The sequence below is a fragment of the Jaculus jaculus genome, chromosome 19 (genome assembly GCF_020740685.1).
Source record: "Jaculus jaculus isolate mJacJac1 chromosome 19, mJacJac1.mat.Y.cur, whole genome shotgun sequence".
Lineage (NCBI taxonomy): Eukaryota > Metazoa > Chordata > Mammalia > Rodentia > Dipodidae > Jaculus > Jaculus jaculus.
The window spans coordinates 18725683-18741738 of record NC_059120.1 but is presented as its reverse complement, the minus strand read 5'-3'; the positions used below and the strand labels follow the sequence as shown (position 1 = coordinate 18741738).

The 16056-nt window shown below is 41.6% G+C and overlaps 1 protein-coding gene across 1 annotated transcript in view; it reads right to left on the bottom strand.

The window, feature by feature from the left end:
* Positions 1 to 1292: 1292 nt before the first annotated feature.
* LOC123456067 (DBIRD complex subunit ZNF326-like) overlaps positions 1293 to 16056 on the bottom strand; it is a 75686-nt gene continuing 60922 nt past the window's right edge. The window contains exon 10 of the mRNA XM_045138691.1: positions 1293 to 1387. Coding sequence (XP_044994626.1) covers positions 1293 to 1387 — 95 coding nt within the window. The remainder of the gene's footprint in view (positions 1388 to 16056) is intronic.

The window sequence follows — 16056 nt, the reverse complement described above, 5'->3', positions numbered from 1 at the left end:
GTAGAGATGGCTCATCCATTAAATTCACTTCCTTGCAAAGCCTGACGACCTGACTTCAATTCTCCAGTACTCACATAAAATTAGATGCACAAAATGGCACATGCCTGTGGAGTTCATTTGCAATGGCAGGAGGCTCTGACATGCCCACATTCACTCACTCTCTCTCTCTCTTTTTCTCTGGCTTTCTCTCTCTCTATCTCTCTCTCTGCTTTTTTCTTCCTCTTCTGTCGCTCTCAAATAAATAAATAAAAATAAACAAAATGGGCTGGAGAGATGGCCTAGCAGTTAAGCGCTTGCCTGTGAAGCCTAAGGACCCCGGTTCGAGGCTCGGTTCCCCAGGTCCCACGTTAGCCAGATGCACAAGGGGGCGCACGCATCTGGAGTTCGTTTGCAGAGGCTGGAAGCCCTGGCACACCCATTCTCTCTCTCTCTCCCTCTATCTGTCTTTCTCTCTGTGTCTGTCGCTCTCAAATAAATAAATAAATAATGAACAAAAAAATATTTTAAAAAATAAAAAAATAAACAAAATTAAATAGAAAACAGCTGGCAAGATGTGAGAAATGATGATTGTGGACAGAAAAGCAAACAGAAATGGTGTGTGGAGCAGACTATTAGGGGGCAGAGCAGGCAGGGCCTTAGGACCCCTATGAAGCCCACATTCGTCCTGAGAGCAGTGGGGAGCAAAGTTTTAGGAGGACAGAAGCCTTTATCCATTGATTGAAACTAACTGGCACCGAGCGACTACAGTGTGCCAAAGACTAATCCAAATGCTGGGCAAATAGCATCTACTACTGAACAGGAAATTGTGTGGAAAGTCAAGAAGCCAGAGAGGCAAGACCAGTCATGTGGACTGCCAAGGACTCGCAGGAGCTGGGGCCAGGGAGGTGACCTGAGAGGAGGCTTTTGTTTCTGTTGGGTGGGGAGAAGCACTGAGCATGCTCCACACTTCATCTTCAAGAAGAGGCAGCTCTTGGAAGCCTCCGAATGAAGCATTAAATTACAGCTTTGACATCAAGCATTTCATCAAGTGCTTGAATAGGCTTGTCCAGATTCACCTACACAAGCCGTTATTAAAAGCACAGGGAATCACAAAGAGAATCACTCTGCCAGCACACGCAGCCTCCACCAGGTACAAAGGCAAATACAACTAGGAAAAAAACGTCTGCTAAACATAACCTTTTTCTGAGTCACCAGAAATATCGTTGGCAGCTGCTGGTGACAACTTATTTCATTCCATTCTAATGATGTAAACTGCTCCCTCCGGATGATTTAGCTTGCTGCAGACAAAATGCTTATTGCTTCTTTTCTGCGGAGAACACAAAACGATTGCTGAGGAACTCAAACCCAATGTTCGGGATGCTAAGATAACCTACAGAGCAGCAGCTCGCTATGGAGAATAAAGATGATTTAACTGGAATACATTTTCCAGCTCCACATTTATTGCCACGCTACATTCCGCAGCTGTGAAGTCCATTCATCTAGGTTTCCTTAGGAAGCCTGGAATTTGAGAAGCTGGGGGAATTCTTGGCATCGTTCCAACCATTGCCCAGCCAGAACTGAGTGATCAATAATGATTGTGCCTAGTGTCATCACGACGACTTGATAGAAGGAACACCTGTGTAAAACCCACGCACTGTCCCCAGCCGTGAACCAGGGTGTTAAGGTAGTATGTTCCACATATCTCCCAGGGACAAGGTGTTCCAGAATTTTCTAGGCTGATCATTAAAAACACAGGCTTCCTAGCCCTGCCTGAGAACTACTGACTTAGCACCCCTGGGAAGGCAGCGTGCACTGAACAAGCTCCCAGGGGAAGGCCATGTGAGGGGCCACCTGAGTGGGAGTGGACACCAAGCTTAGTGTACCACCCGCAGAAATGACAGTGTCTTGCCTGAGATGTACACAAATACCATGCTCACTCTCCCGCCGTTTCCTCCAGTTCCAGTACCAGCCCTGGACTTCCGTCACGCTGTCCTGTGATTCCGTCTGTGAGACCCTGGGTAAGTTATGTAACCATTCTGAGATTGGTTCCTCAGCTAAAAAAAAATAAGGACAATTCCACAACTGACTCAATTGTTATACACTGCCTAAGTTAAAAAACAAATAAAAATAATAAATAAAAGCCGGGCATGGAGGCGCACACCTTTAATCCCAGTACTCTGGAGGCAGAGGTAGGAGGATTACCATGAGTTCAAGGCCACCCTGAGACCACATAACAAATTCCAGATCAGCCTGAAATAGAATGAGACTCTACCTCAAAAAAATAAAAATAAAATAATAATAATAAATAAAAACCTAACACATACCAACCAATCAATAACTATTAATTATTGCATCAGTCAGGGTTCTCTAGAGGAACATAAGTGATAAAGTGAATTGTTGTTGCTATGGAGATTTATTAGACTAGTTTCTACACTATGACTGGACAGTCCAACAATGGCCGATCTGTGCCCTGGACAGGCAGAAAGCCCAGCAACGGCTCAGTCCATGAGCCGGGGTGCCTCAGTCGTTGCAATACGGCACTGAAGGCCCGGGGGAGTCTTGGAGGATACTGGTCTTCAGCCCATGATGGAAGGCTGAAGAAGCCGGGCTCTGAGGTCAGCAGAGGATGGCGGTATCAGCAGGGGTACAGGCATTGCCAGCAATGGCAGGCAGGCAAAAGCAACCTTGCTTTTCCCTTAAACCTTTTTAGATCCATCTGGTACGAGACATTCTGAAAATAATGTGTGGTTAGAAGAAACAAAAGCAACTTATATTTTGAATCTGATGAGCCTGGGGCTCCTGGGAACTCCCAGAGACTGCTGAGCAATAGGCAGCTGCTGTACACGTGGTCCTGGAGCTTAAGAGAATGACTTTGCGTAAAGCCGTGCATTCAGAAGTCACTATCAAGCAGATAAACTTGAAAGCATGACAGTGTGGAATTTAAAGAAAGCAAAACATGAGTACAGGTAGAACAAAGAGGAGGCTACTAAAGGCTCTGGAGTCGACCCTTTCTTGGTTTTACATGGACCTCATTCCACCAAATCGCCAACCCGCTCTTACTTTCTTCTTTATCCTCTGAGCTCCTGCTTGTTCCCTTCCAAGGGCATCTCAATATACTACGTATCAAAACACAGATCGCTTTTTCTACCCACACGTCTCTCTGGCTCACGGCCCTGTGTGCCCGCCCCTCAGGGCTGTGTGTGATCACACAGAAGGGCTCTCCTTAGAGTCTCCATATCTTCATTCTCCATTCATTTCTCAGCCCTCCTCCTCCCCTGCCTGTGTCCAGTGAAGCACTCATGAAGTTCAATCACAACCCTAGCTGTGGCTAAATCCAAAAGATAGACCTTGGCTTCTACCTTACCTATCTTCTCAGCATTTCAGACATTGGAAATGTCTATTTTCCCTCTTGCTGGAAATGTGCTTTTACTTTGTCTGTCTTCTCCTCACATTTTCTTCACGTCCTGGCTCTCTACTCTGTTGCTTTGATGATCTCCTTAGCTGGATCTTTCTAGTATTTCCAGTCCTTGAGATTCTTTTTCATAGGATGTTGGGGGGGGATATGTATGTGTATGGACAAATTCACATGTCCCATAATCATGCACGTGATGGCCAGAGTAGAATGTTAGATAGCCTCTTCCATCCCTCTTTTCTTTTGTTTCCTTGAAAAGCAATCTCTCACTGAACCTGGAGCTCTCTGTTTTCAGTTAAACTGGCTGAATGTCAAGCACCAGTAATTCTCCTGTTTCTACCTGGCACAGGACCAGAGTTAAAGGTGTGTGTGGCCATGCTCAGCATTTAAAAAAAAAAAAAATTTACAGAGAGAGAAAATTGGTGTACCAGGGCCTCAGCCGCTGCAATCAAATACTAGATGCCTCCACCACCTAGTGGGCATGTGTGACCTTGCACTTGCTTCACCTTTGTGCATCTTGCTTTTGTGGGATCTAGAAAGTAGAACATGGCTCCTTAGGCTTCGCAGGCAAGCACCTTAACCACTAAGCAATCTCTCCAGCCCTAAAACAAAACAAAACACTTTTTATTGACAACTTCCATACATACAATGTATTATGATCATAATCCCTTCCCCATTCCTCCCTTTTCCCTCTCTCCTATCTCCTACAGTAAGTCTCCTCTTCTTTCCAACTAGTCTCTCTCCTGTTTTGATGTCCTCATTTTCCCCCTCCAATTATACAGATCTTGTGTAAATAGCATTAGCTACTGTGAGGTTGTGGTTGTTTGATTCAGGGGTCCCCCATAAATTTAGGTGTTCTGAATGCTAGGTTTCCAGCTGATGGAGATTTGGGAATTAATGCCTCCTGGAGGGAGTGTATTGTTGGGGGCAGGCTTATGGGCATTATAGCCAGTTTCCTCTTGCCAGTGTTTGGCATGCTCTCCTGTTCCTATTGTCCACCAATTGTCACCAAGGGGTGATGTCCATCCTCTGCTCATGCCATCATTTTCCCCTGTGAGTAGCCTAGCTGGAGGGGCAGAATTGGAACTCCAGAGACTTGATGCTAGTTAGGATTATCAGACTTGGAGATTTGTCATTGACTAGAGTTGTTGGACTTGGAGCTACAGAGTTTCATGTTTGCTCTGTTTAAATCTTGTACTGGTTGAATATTTCTTTGTATGCCCAATGCCATCTTTTGCAGTATGAATGTTTATTCTGTGTCATTATGGGTTTTTTGAGGTTTTTGGATATTATGGTTCAGTTAAATTGGATTATGGGGATGTATAAACATCACTGGAATTGATAAAAACTATAGAGACTTTTAAAGTTGGATGAATGTATTGCATTTGACATTACATATGGTTATCAGTTTATTGGGACCAGTGGCAGAATGTGGTGGTTTGATTCAGGTGTCCCCCATAAACTTAGGTGTTCTGAATGCTAGGTTCCCAGCTGATGGAAATTTGGGAATTAATGCCAGTTTCCCCATGCCAGTGTTTGGCACACTCTCCTGTTGCTATTGTCCACCTTATGTTGGTTGGGGGTGATGTCCACCCTCTGCTCATGCCATTGTTTTCCCTGCCATCCTGGAGCTTCTCCTTGAGCCTGGAAGCTGAAATAAACCTCTTTTTCCCACAAGCTGCTCTTGGTGGGGTGATTTCTATCAGCAATGAGAACCTGACTACAACAGAGGTCATGAATGCAATGGCCACTTTATGTCTGGAAGACAATATTGCAAAGCACTCTTCCCCTTCTTTTGACTCTTAGCATTCTTTCCACCGCCTCTTCCATGATGGTCCCTGAGCTTTGGAAGGTATGATAGAGATGTCTTGCTTAGTGCTAAACACTCCACTGTCACTTTTCATAGCACTGTGATGAGTCTTGAGTCTCTTCAGGGGACACTGTCATGTAAATACAGAAGCTTCTCTAACCAAAAGTAGGAGTATCATTAATATATGAGCATACATGCTCAGGTAGAGATCAAACTCAGGTCTCCATGCTTGTGCATCATGACCTCTTACTTGCTAAACAGATGTGGTATTGCTCTTTCCTTTATCCTAGTTTTTAATCCATACCACCCTAGGATAGACATAAGCCTAGCTCTTTCATTGTTACAGAACAGGAGAAATGGAGGATGGAAGCTGACAGTAGTTTTTCAGGTTGTTTGTAGGAAGTTAATACCTATCCAATGGCTTATATTTCCTCTAAAAGTAATATGCAAAGTCATTTGCTAACCATGGGGTGGAAAGTGGTAGAGTTGAAAAATATTGGGCAAGAGGAGAAGTTTTGAAATACTCATCATGGATGATTAGAAAGAACATTCAGTGGAGAAATACAAAATTGTTATTTAAAAACATCGAAGTCCTCATCAAAGCTGAGCATGATCATTTTTACATGTTCCCAATCCTCTTGTTTCTTACAGGAGTCTAATTATAAATGTAGAAATAGGGCTGGAGAGATGGCTTAACGGTTAAGCGCTTGCCTGTGAAGCCTAAGGACCCTGGTTCGAGGCTCGGTTCCCCAGGTCCCACATTAGCCAGATGCACAAGGGGGCGCACGCGTCTGGAGTTCGTTTGCAGAGGCTGGAAGCCCTGGCGTGCCCATTCTCTCTCTCCCTCTATCTGTCTTTCTCTCTGTGTCTGTCACTCTCAAATAAAAAAATAAATAAATAATATAAATGTAGAAATACACAGATGGTTTGATCCGAGGTAGGATTTTCTCAATGAGCCTGCCGCAGGACAAGAAAGATCTCAGAGAATTGATGATGACAGTAAGAGAGAGGCCGATGTGTAGTTCAGGAAGCTCCATGTTGGGGCAAGAAGAAGTTTAAACAGGAAGTGTCCAAGAGGGAAAGTCTAGTAAGCCTGAAGGAAGACCCTCACTGCTTTAATTCAGTAAATAAACAGAGGGTGTTGGGGGACTTGATAACAGAGTGTAGCCATGAGCTTTATAAATGAAAATGACAAAGGTGCCAGGCATGGTGGCGCACACCTTTAACCCCAGCACTCGGGAGGCAGAGGTAGGAGGATCGCCGTGAGTTCAAGGCCACCCTGAGACTCCATAGTGAATTCCAGGTCAGCCTGAGCTAGAGTGAGACCCTACCTCAAAAGAAACCAAAATGACAAAGGCCACAATGTGCCCATGGTAGGACACCAAATACAGGTGATGGTCACTAGAAACAAGAGTGTCTATAATGGAGGGGCCTGGTTCAGACCTGACTTCTGGGCTGGAGAGAAGGCTCAGCAGTTAAGTGTGCTCCTTTCACAAACATGAGGACCTGAGGGGGTCTGAGGTCATCCAAGTTTGAATCTCCAAAACCCACATGAGCAGTTGGATTTAGCCACACATGTCTGTAACTCAGACCTGTGGGAAACAGAGGCTGGAGAATTAATGGGACTTGTGAACAGAAAGCTCCAGAATCAGTAAGAGACTCCACTGCAAGGGAAAACAGGCAGGTGAGTGATAGGGGGAACATACCGACATGCTTCTCCCACCACCGCAGAAGAGCAACACAGTAGCACATACACGTACTCTCACCTCACACACACCGCACCACACCAGGATACCGTGCAAATGCAAAAATAAACTTCACTTCTGTGAATTCATCATCACCCTAACTCAGAAGAACGATAGCCTTCCTCCATAGAAGTGCCTTCCAAGAGCTCTTCTACTCTTGCCCTGTGTCACTGGATGCCAATTATCCCGGTCTCTTTGTATCTCTACTTGACCGTGAGCTGGTCAGGGAGCAGTGTCAGATCTTATTCTTCCCGCCCGTTGCAACGCACACAGGTCAGTGAGTCCACAACAGTAAGTGAAAGAAGGCCTCATGACGATCAGTTTTCATGTAACTTGTTACTGCAAGCCTTCTTGGACTGCCAGAATATTGTACTATCGTGATTCACGCATAAATAAGGTGTGAAGTTTACCTCTTATTATACATAATTTCCTCTCAATAAGAAAAGTTTTCTGTTTTAAATTTTTTTCATTGTCTTTTTTTTTTTCTCCTAAGGAAATTATTTTCTAAAGTTTTCGATATAGGACCGTGATCATTGCTTTGCCCCTCAGATAATATTCCTTTTCGCTTTTCCACACACTTGAACCACACTGTGGGTTTGACGACTGTACAAGCTAAATCTTCAGATAGATCCTTCCTTCATAATCATTATTTCCTCCCATGCATGATTTATTAGTTGTAGCCCCTCTGTCAGGCAGCACTGTAACAAGCCTCTGGGGATAGAATGATAAACAAGACAGGCTTATAGACACTTGAGGAAGCGAAACAAGAGCAGGGCAATGACTGCCCCAAAAGTCAAGATGTGTCGCAAATCATGGCAGCATTTGGAAGGCTGATGCACAAGGACTATGGTGAGTTCAAAGCCAGCCTTGGCTACATAGTGAATTCTAGACCAGCCAGGGCCGCAGCATGAGACTCCATTTTAAACAAACAAGAAACACAACAGAGGGCTGGAGAGATGGCTTAGCGGTTAAGCGCTTGCCTGTGAAGCCTAAGGACCCTGGTTCAAGGCTCGGTTCCCCAGGCCCCACGTTAGCCAGATGCACAAGGGAGCGCACGCGTCTGGAGTTCGTTTGCAGAGGCTGGAGGCCCGGGCGCGCCCATTCTCTCTCTCCCTCTTTCTCTCTCTGTCACTCTCAAATAAATAAATAAAAATAAAACAAAAATGTTTAAAGATATACACACAAAAGTATACACACACACACACACATACACATATATGCCTCTTTCCTTCTCTCAAATAAATAAAATAATTTTTTTTAAAAAAAGGACAGATGGAGAGTTTTCCCCTGCCTGTTTCTGCTAATATTACAGAGGTTGTAGCTCATATAAAGGATGAGATAAATATCCCCCAAAATACTTACAGTTATAATGAGGCAAACAAAATTTGTCTGAACTAAAGGAAAGATACATGGCAAAGAATCAGTTATTAGCCTATGCACACCACAAACATACAAGCATATGTGTATGTGTATATAAAAACACATAAGGGGTGGAGATGTCATTCAGTAGTAGAGCTCCTGTCAAGCAAGACCAAGGCCTTAGGTTCAATTCCCAGCAAGGTAGGATAGATGATAGACAGACAGACAAACAGACAGACAGACAGACAGATAGATAATGTGCATGCATATGTACATATATTCAATAGATAATACATGATTGATAGATAGTAGATATATGGTACATAGATAAATTATAGATCGATAGATAATAATAAATAGAAGATAAAGAAGTAGAGATAGGGTTGGAGAGATTGCTCAGTGGTTAAAGGTGCTTACTTACAAAGCCTGAAGGCCCGAGTTTGATTCCCCACTACCCACATAAAGCAAGTTGCACAAAGTGGCACATGTGTCTGGAGTTCATTTGCAGTGGCAGGGAGTCCTGGCACATCCATATTCACACTCTGTCTCTCTGTCTATCTTGCATCTCCATCTTAAATAAATAAATTTTTTAACAAAATAGAGATAGGTGTCACTGGAGGTTTTCAGAGTTGCCTGTGCCCAAGTAGTCAGAGGAGAGCTACGCCCTGATGTGAGGAATCCCAGAGTTCCAGGCCCAGACTCCTGGAGTCCATTTATAAGGTCAAAGTTACTTCACCAGGAACCAAGACTGACAAGCAACAACTTCCCCAGCACCCTGTCTACCACGCTATTGAGCTCACGTTCTGCAGTTCCTGTTTGGACCAACAGGATGAAGTGCTTAGCACACTGCTCAGCATGTAGTCGAGTCTCAAGGTCGGCAATTCCTCTTTGGCCCACATTTCATTGAGCACTCTGCTTAAGTTTCATAAAGAAAAACTTCTCCAGTTAGAAAGAACTGTCACCCCCATTTTACAGATGAGAAAACTGTGGGCTATAGTATAATATCCCATAGGAGACACAGCTAGTACCCATTGAGAGGCGCCATGTAGACCCTGTGGAAGCTGTGTTTATCTAAATTGCTAACAACAGACATTGAACTGCCAAGTTCATGTAGAATGAGGACGACACTACGTTGGAGTGGAATTTTCTTCATAAGACTATACATATTAAGTAAGTGCAAACCAGCCATAAAGCCTAATCAAGAACGGTGACCCTCTGGCACAGACATCAAACAGGCACAGCTAAAATCTTTCAGTTTAAGTTGAAAGTTTCTTTTTCAGACTTTTATGACCCCTCCAAATTTCCTCAGTTGGCTGGAAGCAACACAGCCCTCAGAATCACACATCTCGCTCACATCTTGAACACACTTGTTAGTGCAAATTAGAACTCGTTAAAGATTAATTCTTAAAGCATCCTCAAGGTTTCTTTTCCAACAAAGGAAACATCAATTATAGGCTCACACATAAACTTTGCCCCTTTCTTGAATACTCACTGCCCTTTATAAATCTTAGATTTCTTCCCCTTGAGTATTCGTTCAAAGGAGAGATTTTATTGCCTCCAGGGGTTGTTAAACTGATTGCAATACTGCCTATTTAGAGGAGTTCAGTGGGAATTAAGCTGGTTCAATGCTGTCAGCCTTAGAATATAGCTGTCAAATAGCATTACAAGTAAAACACCCTTGATAAGAAATAATGACCAAATGTCAATCTATTTTTCACTACCCTTACCATACAGGCTTTTACCACCAATACACACAATGCTTTAGACTTCATAGTAATGAAACATTTCTGATATTGCTGCCAAAATTCTAATAGTGTTTTCAATGTTTAAAAATAATAGTTCTCAATGCAATCTAGGCTCTAAAATAGATGGAAGCAGTTTTTTCCTTTTAATTGAGTATTTGCAAATCTGTTTCAAAACTAACAAATTTTATTAATGCAAGGAAGTTTAGGCTTGTCTTTAAGCCATTTTTAAATTATAAAAACATTCATTCAGCTAACATTCATTGAGTGCTCTGTGAATTTGGTATTGTGCTAGACAAACATATGGTTTCTTGTGATCCACATTAAGTAGTCTAGATTTAATCCTTCAGGCAATTGGGAGTGAGAGAAAAGATTTTTAGGCATGACTAGTTTTGATCTTCACAACGACTAATTTGGAGTTAAGGGTAGTATAATCCTAGCCCTCAGTTGAGGCAGGAGGATGGCAAGCTTGAAGTCAGCCTTGTGTGGTGAGCCAGAGTGAGATCTTGTCTCAGAAAAAGAAAAATAATGAATCAGATGCATTATAATCTCCTTCGCTGTGTTTATTTTTTCTTGGGTCTCCTTATCTTTTCCTTCACAGCAGTGAATTCAACACCCAGTCATACCTAGGTTTATACCATTTTTCCAACTCAATGACAAATGCGTGAAGTCAGAGATTGTGCCTAGTGTGTCGTTTATTATAGAATGAGGCATAGGGCCTATTATAGGAGCCATTTTGGAATCATGTGAGTGGCTAAAGGACTGAAAAAATGAATATTGGAGAGGTTCAGAATGGATGTTAAGAGATCTGTCAGGCAAGATGGATTCACTGGTGAATTTTACCAGACCTTCATGGAAGAACTAACACCAATGCTTCTCAAACTTTTTCATAAAATGGAAAAGAAAGGAATTCTACAAAACTCTTTCTTACAAAGCCAGCAACACCCTGATACCAAATCCAGATAAAGACAGAAGAAAGAAAGAAAATTATAGATCAGTCTCACTCATAAACATAGATCCAACAATTCTCAACAAAATATTGGCAAACAGAATACAGGAAGATATCAAAAAGATCATTAATCCTAACCAAGTAGGCTTTACCTCAGAGGTGTAGGGATGATTCAACATACACAAATCTATAAATATAATACACTGTATAAATGGATTGAGGATAAAAATCACATGATCATCTCAATGGATGAAGAAAAGACATTGATAAAAATCCAACATCCCTTCATGATGAAAGTCCTACAAAGACTGGAAATAGAAGAAACATATATCAAGATAATAAATGCCATTTATGACAAACCTACACCCAACATAATATGAAATGAGGGAAAATTTGAAGCATTTACACTAAAATCAGGAACAAGACAAGGGTTTACATTGTCCCCACTTTTATTTTTCCTTTGGTTTTTCATGGTAGGGACTCACTCTAGCCCAGGCTGACCTGGAATTCACTCTGTATTCTCAGGATGGCCTTGAACTCACAGAGATCCTCCTACCTCTGTCTCCCAAGTGCTAGGATTAAAGGCATGTGCCACCATGCCCAGCTGTCCCCACTTTTATTTATTATAGTACTAAAAGTCTTAGCTATAGCAATAAGGCAAAAGACAGACATAAAAGGGATACAACTGGAAAGGAAGAGGTCAAATTTTTATTTTCAGATGATATGGTTCTATACATAAAGGACCTAAAGTCTCTACCAGCAAACTGTTAGAGCTGATAAACACTTTTAGCAACATAGCAGGATACAAAATAAACACACAGAAATCAGTAGCTTCCTATGTACTAACAACAAACATGCTAAGGATGAAATCAGAGAATCATTCCCATCCTCAAAAAAACAAAGTACCTTGGAATAAACCTAACCAAGGAACAAAAGGATCTCTATAATGAAAACTTTAAAACACTCAAGAGAGAAATTTCAGAAGATACTAGGAAATGGAAAGTCATCCATGTCCTTGGATTGGAAGAATCAACATTGTGAAAGTATCAATCTTATCAAAAGCAATCTACACACTTAATACAATCTCCAGTAAAATTCCAATGGCATTCTCATGGAAATAGAAAAAAACCCTAAAATTCTTTTAGAAGCACAAAAATATTTGAAAAGCCAAAATAATTTTGAGAAACAAAAATAAGGTTGGCAGTATCTCCATACCTGATTTTAAGCTATACTACAGAGCCATGGTAACAAAAACAGCATGGTACTGGCACAAAGACAGATACATAGACCAGTGGAACAAAATAGAGGACACTGATGTAAATCCAGGAAGCTACAGCCATCTGGTTTTCAACAAAAATTCCAAAAATATTCATTGGAGAAAAGACAGTGTCTTTAACAAGTGGTGCTGGGAAAAGTAGATCTCTAAATGTAGAAAAATGAAAAGTGATGCTTATCTCTCTCCATGCACAAGAATGAAGTCCAAAGAGATCAAATCCTTAATATCAGACTTGAAACTCTGAAACCGCTATAGAAAATAAGCAGAGGAAACTCTTCAACATATTGGCATAGGCCATGACTTTCTGAATAGAACACCAGTTGCTCAGAAAATAAAGCCACTAATCAACCACTAGGACCTCATGAAATTAAAAGGCTTTTTACAGCAAAGGACACTGTAAATAAAGCAACAAGGCAACCTACAGAATGGGAGAAAATCTTTGCCAGCTATCTGACAGAGGATTAATATCTAAGATCTACAAAGAACTCAAAAACTAAATTAATAAGAAATCAAACAACCCAATTAAAAAAACAGGCTATGGAATTAAATACAGAGTTCTCAAAAGAAATATGGCCTATAAACTTCTTAAAAAAAAAAAAAAAGTTCTACATCCTTAGGCATTAGGGAAATGCAAATTAAAACTACTTTGAGATTTCATCTCACTCCTGTCAGAATGGCTGCCATCAAGAAAACAAATGACAATAAATGCTGGCGAGGATGTGGAAAAAGGGGAACCCTTCTACACTGTTGGTGGGAAAATAACCTAGTACAGCCAATGTGGAAATCTGTGTGAAGGTTCCTGAGACAGTTAAAAAAGGATTTACCATATAACCCAGCTATACCACTCCTAGGCATATCTCCTAAGGACTCATCTCACTACCTTAGATACTCGCTCACCATGTCTGTTGTTGCTCTATTCACAAAAGCTAGGAAATGAACCAGCCTAGATGTCCCTCAACTGATGAGTGGATAATGAAGATGTGACACATTTACACAATGGAGTTCTACTCAGCAGTAAAAAAAAAAAAATGAAATTTTCAGGGAAATGGATGGATCTGGAAAGGATTATACTAAGTGAGGTAACCCAGGCCCAGAAAGCCAAATATCACATGTTCTCTCCCATATGTGGAAACTAGCTACAAATGCTTAGACTTGCATGTGAGTTGGAGTAAAAAAAAATGGTATTAGAGGCCAATAAGCCAGAAAGGGGTTACAAGGGAGGAGGTATGGGAGGCTTTTAAGGAGATGATATTCCATATATTTTAGTAGATGGACTGATTACTGGTGGTACATTGGCCTAAATGAGGTCATGGGGAGAGATTGATTAAAGAAGGGTTGGAGGATGGATTAATCAAAATTCAAGATGTTGTGAATAAGCCATATGGAAACCTACTTTTGGATAATGGTGCACCCAGATGCCATAGAATGTTACTAGAAAAATTTCATTGCTAAAGATAAAATACCTTCCAGCAAGTTTTTGGCTAGGGAGGCCCCTGATGCTACCAAAACATTATAGGCCATTGCCAAGGCTCTTAGTTTCTCACCAGAACTAGATGATAAGACCTCATTGCTGAAGACTCCACAATCTTGGGCTGCAAGGTCGCTGAGAAATCAAGCTGTTGGGCTGGAGAGATGGCTTAGCGGTTAAGCGCTTGCCTGTGAAGCCTAAGGACCCCGGTTCGAGGCTCGGTTCCCCAGGTCCCACGTTAGCCAGATGCACAAGAGGGCGCACGCGTCTGGAGTTCGTTTGCAGAGGCTGGAAGCCCTGGCGTGCCCATTCTCTCTCTCTCCCTCTATCTGACTTTCTCTCTGTGTCTATCGCTGTCAAATAAATAAATAAAAAATTAAAAAAAAAAAAAGAAAGAAATCAAGCTGTTGCTGAGCTGGAAACCTCCTCTCTGTAGACCAGCTGACAGAAAGCTGGAAAGAGCTACATTGCATGTAGCCCTATGGGAGAGAGAAGTCATCAGTGATGAAAACAGTGGACATTGAAAGCCTTAAGTTTGGCCAGTGAGGCCAAATGACCAAACAGAGGCAAGTCTGTTATGGGGAAAACCGACTGCTCTCAAATTGGACTGGAGGCCCACTCTATGGCAGGTAATACATGCCTGGTACTAAAAACATAATCAAAAGCTATGGATGGAGAGGTCATGAGTCCTACGAATGTAACACCTGCTCTTTTCTGGCTAAATACATATATTATGCTCAGCAAACTGCCCTGTAAGCACTTTTCTTGACATTGATACCCATATATTACTGCTACTCTCACTGTCGGTTAGAGAAGCTTCTCTTTTCAGATGGCAGTGACTACTGGGATGAACCAAAAGGCAACTTAGTGCTGAGAAGAAGCGACAGAGGAGTATTCCGCACTGAAACATCTCTATCATATCCTCCAAAGCTCAGGGTCTATTGCAGAAGAGGTGGCAGAAAGAATGTAAGAGCCAAGGAAAGGGCAGAGCTGCTTACAATGCAATTGTTCGGACTGAAATTGACCTCAATATCCATGACTTCACAGTATCTAGCGCTACCTTCACAAGGCACTCATAATGGAGGAAATGATCATGACATCAAAATAAAAGACTAATTGAGAGAGAGAGAGAGAAGATAGGATGGAGTGTGGGTTTGTAAAGGGAGAAGCGGGGAGGGGAGGGAATTATCATGGTTTATTGTCTATAATTATGGAAGTTATCAATAAAAATTTTAAAAGAAGAAAACAAAGAAAAATATTGATTGTACAATTAATGTGGCTGGCATAAAAGAAAAAAAAAGTGCTAGGGCTGGAGAGATGGCTTAGTGGTTAAGGCATTTGCCTGCAAAGCCAGAGGAACCTGGTTCAACTCTCCAGCACCCACGTAAGCCAGATGCACAAGGGGGCACATGCATCTGGAGTTCGTTGACAGTGGCTGGAGGCCCTGGCGTGCCAATTCTCTCTCTCTCTCTCTCTCTCTCTCTCTCTCTCTCTCTCCCTCCCTTTCTCTCTCTCTCTCTCTCTCACCTTCTTTCTCCCTCTAAAATAAATAAATAAATAATTTAAAAAGAAAAACAAACTGCTTAAAATAATAGAAGTATCTAATTTGGTTAGGTGTGGTAGCACATGCCTTTAATCTCAGCACTTGGGAGGCTAATATAGGAGGATTGCTATGAGTCCAAGGCCAGCCTGAGACTACATAGTGAATTCCAGGTCAGCCTGAGCTAGAGTGAGACCATACCTCAAAAAAAAAAGTGTCTAATTTGACCAAAGGATCCTTCAATTAGAGAAAGATTTAATTACAGGTGAAGTAAGTTTTAGCCATAAAAAAATGCACGTAATACAAACATGATGTAACAAGTAACCCCTTTAAAAGTTTTCTTACATCATTCCAAAAGAATTTTTGAAGGATAAATTATGATTTAGTCACCATAATAATTAAGAACCAACATCACACTGATTATAAATAACTTCCCCTCTCCTCTTTCCCATTTCTGTCTTTTCTAGCCCAGACACTTATTTTTAACTTAAAAGAATAGAATATTGATTTACTAGTAGACCACATCAAATCATTTGTATCCTGAAAAGGTTTTATGTCAGTACCTTCAAAGAAAATCAGAACATTAAGACATCTGCTTGGTTTCCCTAGCATTATTCATTTCCTCCACACCTATATATCCTGTACCTGGCATTCTACCATGCAAGTCCTGTAATGAATAAATACACACACACACACACACACACACACACACACACACATCACATCACATCACATATTTTCAACCTCAGAGTCAGGATTTCTTTTTTTTTTTTTTC